Source organism: Entelurus aequoreus, linkage group LG08 (genome assembly GCF_033978785.1).
Source record: "Entelurus aequoreus isolate RoL-2023_Sb linkage group LG08, RoL_Eaeq_v1.1, whole genome shotgun sequence".
Classification (NCBI taxonomy): domain Eukaryota; kingdom Metazoa; phylum Chordata; class Actinopteri; order Syngnathiformes; family Syngnathidae; genus Entelurus; species Entelurus aequoreus.
Window position 1 is genome coordinate 48002064 of NC_084738.1, and position 5000 is coordinate 48007063.

Here is a 5000-nt window from a genome sequence, read left to right on the forward strand (position 1 = left end):
CGCTATTTTGCTATAAGCATGTTGTTTTTCAAAGTGTATTTGGTGGTCACTGATGTAATTTAGCAGAGAGAATAAACTATTGTCATACATCCAGTCAGTTGAAAATAATCTTAGTTGTTTTACTGGAACTCATAAATATACACTTTAATTTAATATTTCCAGCCTCCCTCAAATCTGAAGTATGAATATGGCAGAATATAATTACCCTTATCTGCTGAAGGAAGATTAATATTCCTATTTAGGCTACACATGGATAGATTATAGATGTAATATGTTCATTATTTGTTGTAATTTCACCTAGAATGATCAGGCATTTTCAAGTAAAAAGTATCGGCTATACTGCCCCTCAAATCACTTGGTATCGGATCGTGGTATCGGCCACCCCTGGTTCAAAGTACAGCCCACTGGCCTTTTTCTCTTTTGTTTACCCGCGGTTGCAAGCTGATTTAATGCCTTACCGCCCTCCCCTGGATGTGGATGGTGACTTTATGGCTTACATTACATCAGTGGTCCCCAACCACCGGGCCGCGGACCGGTACCGGGCCGCACAAGAAATATATATATATATATATATATGTATATATATATATGTATATATTATATATATATATATATATATATATATATATATATATATATATATATATATATATATATATATATATATATATATATATATATTTTTTTTTTTTTTTTTTTTTTTTTTTTTTTAAATTAAATCAGAATCAGAATAGTTCTATTGCCATTGTTTGAGAACGGGTTCACAAACTAGAAATTTTTCTTGGTGCAATCGTGCAACATAAAACACATAACACATATTTGGTAATAATAAGAGCTGTAACTGAGCTATCAGATCTTGTTATAGACTTAGAAGGAATTCAAGGAGCTATTGTTAGGAGTTATTGTTCATGTGCCTGATGGCCGAGGGGAAAAAACTGTTCAGGTGGCAGGAGGTGTGGGTCTGGATGGACCGTAGTCTCCTGCCTGAGGGGAGAGGGGAGAGGGGAGAATAGTGTGTGTCCAGGGTGAGAAGAGTCAGCTGTGATCCGACCCACACGCCTCCTGGTCCTGGAGGAGAACAAGTCCTGGAGGGATGGGAGCTTGCAGCCATCAACATAAATCAACATAAAAAACACAATATATACATTATATATCAATATAGATCAATACAGTCTGCAGGGATACAGTCCGTAAGCACACATGATTGTATTTCTTTATAAAAATAAAAAAAATTATAAAAAATACCCCCCCCCCCGGTCCGTGATACAAATTTTCAAGCGGTCCGCAGCTACAAAAAGGTTGGGAACCACTGCATTGAAGTGAAGTGAATTATATTTATATACCGCTTTTCTCTAGTGACTCAAAGCGCTTTACATGGTGAAACCCAACATCTAAGTTACATTTAAACCAATGTGGGTGGCACTGGGAGCATGTGGGTAAAGTGTCTTGCCCAAGGACACAACGGAAGAAGCTGGGATCGAACCTGGAACCCTCAAGTTGCTGGCACGGCCCTCCAACCAACCGAGCTATACCGCCCCATGTATCGTTATAAATTGTGGACGCTCTCCTGCGGCACGTTTCACCCTTGTTGAGTCTTGGCTGTTCTTCAGCATTCCGTTTTGTTTTGTTAGAGTCTGTCCTGTTTAGTTTAGTTTTGCACAGCCTTCCCTTTGCTCCGGTGCCCTTCCTAGTGGCACTCATCTTTTGTTTGTTTGAGCCATTAAACAACGTTTTATCTGCACGTTGCCTCCTTGGCTTTCTGCATATTGGGAACACACCGACAATCGCCGTCATGCGACTCCAGCGCCACAGTCTTATTTTACAAAATTTGAATATTTCCCTACAACAGTCTTTGTTATCTAGAGGCTTATGTAACAAGATAATGAAAAATAAGACATTGGAAACCCCTGTTAGATTTTATTTGTCCGTTAATGTATGTAATAGTAAGTGTATGAGGACCAGTACTGAAAAATTGTTCATTTGCGGAACAATGTGATAAAATAATGCATTATATTATGAACATCCTTCGAATGAAAAGTGCATTATAAATCAAATATATTATCATTATATAAATATATAAATCATTCTTATAAATGTTATGATTATTGAGTTTATTAATATTTACTACTATCCATCTCATCCATCCATCCATTTTCTACCGCTTGTCCCGTTCGGGGTCGCGGGGGTGCTGGAGCCTATCTTAGCTGCATTTAGCATACACCCTGGACAAGTCGCCACCTCATCGCAGGGCCAACACAGATAGACAGACAACATTTACTAATATTTTGTATTAATTATATTATTAGTGTTTTGTTTTTTTAAATTAATGTAATTAATTTTCTTATTAAATATTATTTTGATTTTAGTTTATTATTATTAATATTTTTATTATTACCATATGAAATATTTTGCCTTTACCACCAGTAAAATGAAAAAAATATTTCAATGTATTATTCCTACAATATTTACTGTTTACTTTCTTACATAAACTTAAAATCACATATATTAAGAATTATGTGATGCATCTAAAAATCTATATTTCATGCTTAAGTGACATGAAATATACAGTAAATATTTTTGAGGTGTATGGAATAGGTGCAAAGTACAAGAAGTGTTTGTGTCGTCTACTCTGAAAATTAATATAATTCAGCGCTTTTGGCGAGAGCAGTAGTGCCAAGGAGAAACCAGAGCTTGAAAACTGTCTTAGGTGGTTAAAATTTGGAACACTTAAAAACTAATTTGATATGTGCATTTTGTTCCCTCATTAACTAAATTGAACCAAATCGTAAAACCGAGGAACGCTCTAAAGCATTATTCATGGTGTATCGTTACACCCTTTTTCCCTACAAATGTTATTATCCTCCTACTAATTGAATTTTGTTAGTGTAGTATCACAATATTTTAGTTAATGTCGTCTCTTGAGTTTTGATCGCATGTTTCCTGTCTTCCAGGAGGCTGTCAATGGATCAGGACTGCGGCCATTGTTTATTCCTCGCACGTAGCTACCACGCTGGTCCCGATTCTGTCACACATCCTCTTCCATGAGTTCCCCGTTGACGGCCCACGGGGCCCGCAGACGCCACGTGAACGCTGGATGCTTGCCTCCATTTACTTCCCGTACTTGTTAGTTCCTGTGCTGCTGCTGTGCACCATGTTGCTGTCGTCAACGTACAATCCCAACGAAGCGTCTGTCAAGAAAGCCAAGAAGAAGAACTGAGGTGTTTCCAGGAGAATATACACCTTCAGGAATAGTTCAAGACTTCTGGACTCCTACCTATGAAGACTTAATGGACACCGCCCTCATTATTATGCAAGAAAGCTTATATATTAATAATAAAAAATTAAATAATTGACTAAAATACATAATACATTAAATATTAATCTTACACATTTTTATTAATCAAAATCTACAACAAGAAATGTTCTTATTTTGTTCAAACTTATTATAATTACAGTCTGCCTTTTGTCACTTTTCCAGTCTCTCTGTTTTTCTTTATTGATCCATTAATAACGGGCTTAATATCCCTATTTTTTTCTAACTAGTTTATGTAATATAAACATATTTATTTTTTAATTTAAAATGTATGTTTTTTTAAATATTTTTTCATTACTATTATGTATGTATGTATGCTGTGAGTAGTGTATATTGAATACAAAAAATGTTTTAATTATTGCATAATATACAGTCGAGATTTAAGGGTCATCTTGGTACATATTTTATACTCAAAATATTTTATTTAATAACAATACATTTGATATTTAATAAATAGAAAAAGGTTATGTGAATAATACATATACATGGAATACAAAATATGTATTTAAAAAAAATATATATACACACATATTCATTCTTTTATATATACAAACCCTGTTTCCATATGAGTTGGGAAATTCTGTTGGATGTAAATATAAACGGAATACAATGATTTGCAAATCCTTTTCAACCCATATTCAGTTGAATGCACTACAAAGACAAGATATTTGATGTTCAAACTCATAAACTTTTTTTTTTTTTTCAAATAATAATTAACTTAGAATTTCATGGCTGCAACATGTGCCAAAGTAGTCGGGAAAGGACATGTTCACCACTGTGTTACATGGCATTTCCTTTTAACAACACTCAGTAAACGTTTGGGAACTGAGGAGACATTTTTTAAGCTTCTCAGGTGGAATTCTTTCCCATTCTTGCTTGATGTACAGCTTAAGTTGTTCAACAGTCTCAGTTGTGGTATTTTAGGCTTCATAATGCGCCACACATTTTCAACAGGAGACAGGTCTGGACTACAGGCAGGCCAGTGTAGTACCCGCACTCTTTTACTATGAAGCCACGTTGATGTAACACGTGGCTTGGCATTGTCTTGCTGAAATAAGCAGCGGCGTCCATGGTAACGTTGCTTGGATGGCAACATATGTTGCTCCAAAACCTGTATGTACCTTTCAGCATTAATGGTGCCTTCACAGATGTGTAAGTTACCCATGTCATGGGCACTAATACACCCCCATACCATTACAAATGCTGGCTTTTCAACTTTGCGCCTATAACAATCTGGATGGTTCTTTTCCTCTTTGGTCCGAAGGACACGACGTCCACAGTTTCCAAAAATAATTTGAAATGTGGACTTGTCAGACCAAAGAACACTTTTCCACTTTGTATCAGTCCATCTTAGATGAGCTCAGGCCCAGCGAAGCCGACAGCGTTTCTGGGTGTTGTTGATAAACGGTTTTTGCCTTGCATAGGAGAGTTTTAACTTGCACTTACAGATGTAGCGACCAACTGTAGTTACTGACAGTGGGTTTCTGAAGTGTTCCTGAGCCCATGTGGTGATATCCTTTACACACTGATGTCGCTTGTTGATGCAGTACAGCCTGAGGGATCGAAGGTCACGGGCTTAGCTGCTTACGTGCAGTGATTTCTCCAGATTCTCTGAACCCTTTGATGATATTACGGACCGTAGATGGTGAAATCCCTAAATTCCTTGCAATAGCTGGTTGAGAAAGGT

At 36.5% G+C, this 5000-nt stretch overlaps 1 protein-coding gene across 4 annotated transcripts in view; it reads left to right on the top strand.

The window, feature by feature from the left end:
* gmeb1 (glucocorticoid modulatory element binding protein 1) overlaps positions 1-3473 on the top strand; it is a 51918-nt gene extending 48445 nt beyond the window's left edge. For 2 of the 4 annotated variants that reach the window (XM_062056690.1, XM_062056689.1), the window contains exon 3: positions 2952-3473. In XM_062056690.1, coding sequence (XP_061912674.1) covers positions 2952-3217 — 266 coding nt within the window. In that variant the 3' untranslated portion in view covers positions 3218-3473. The remainder of the gene's footprint in view (positions 1-2951) is intronic. The other 2 variants (XR_009827073.1, XM_062056684.1) reach the window with 2 other exon arrangements.
* The last annotated feature ends 1527 nt before the right edge of the window (positions 3474-5000 follow it).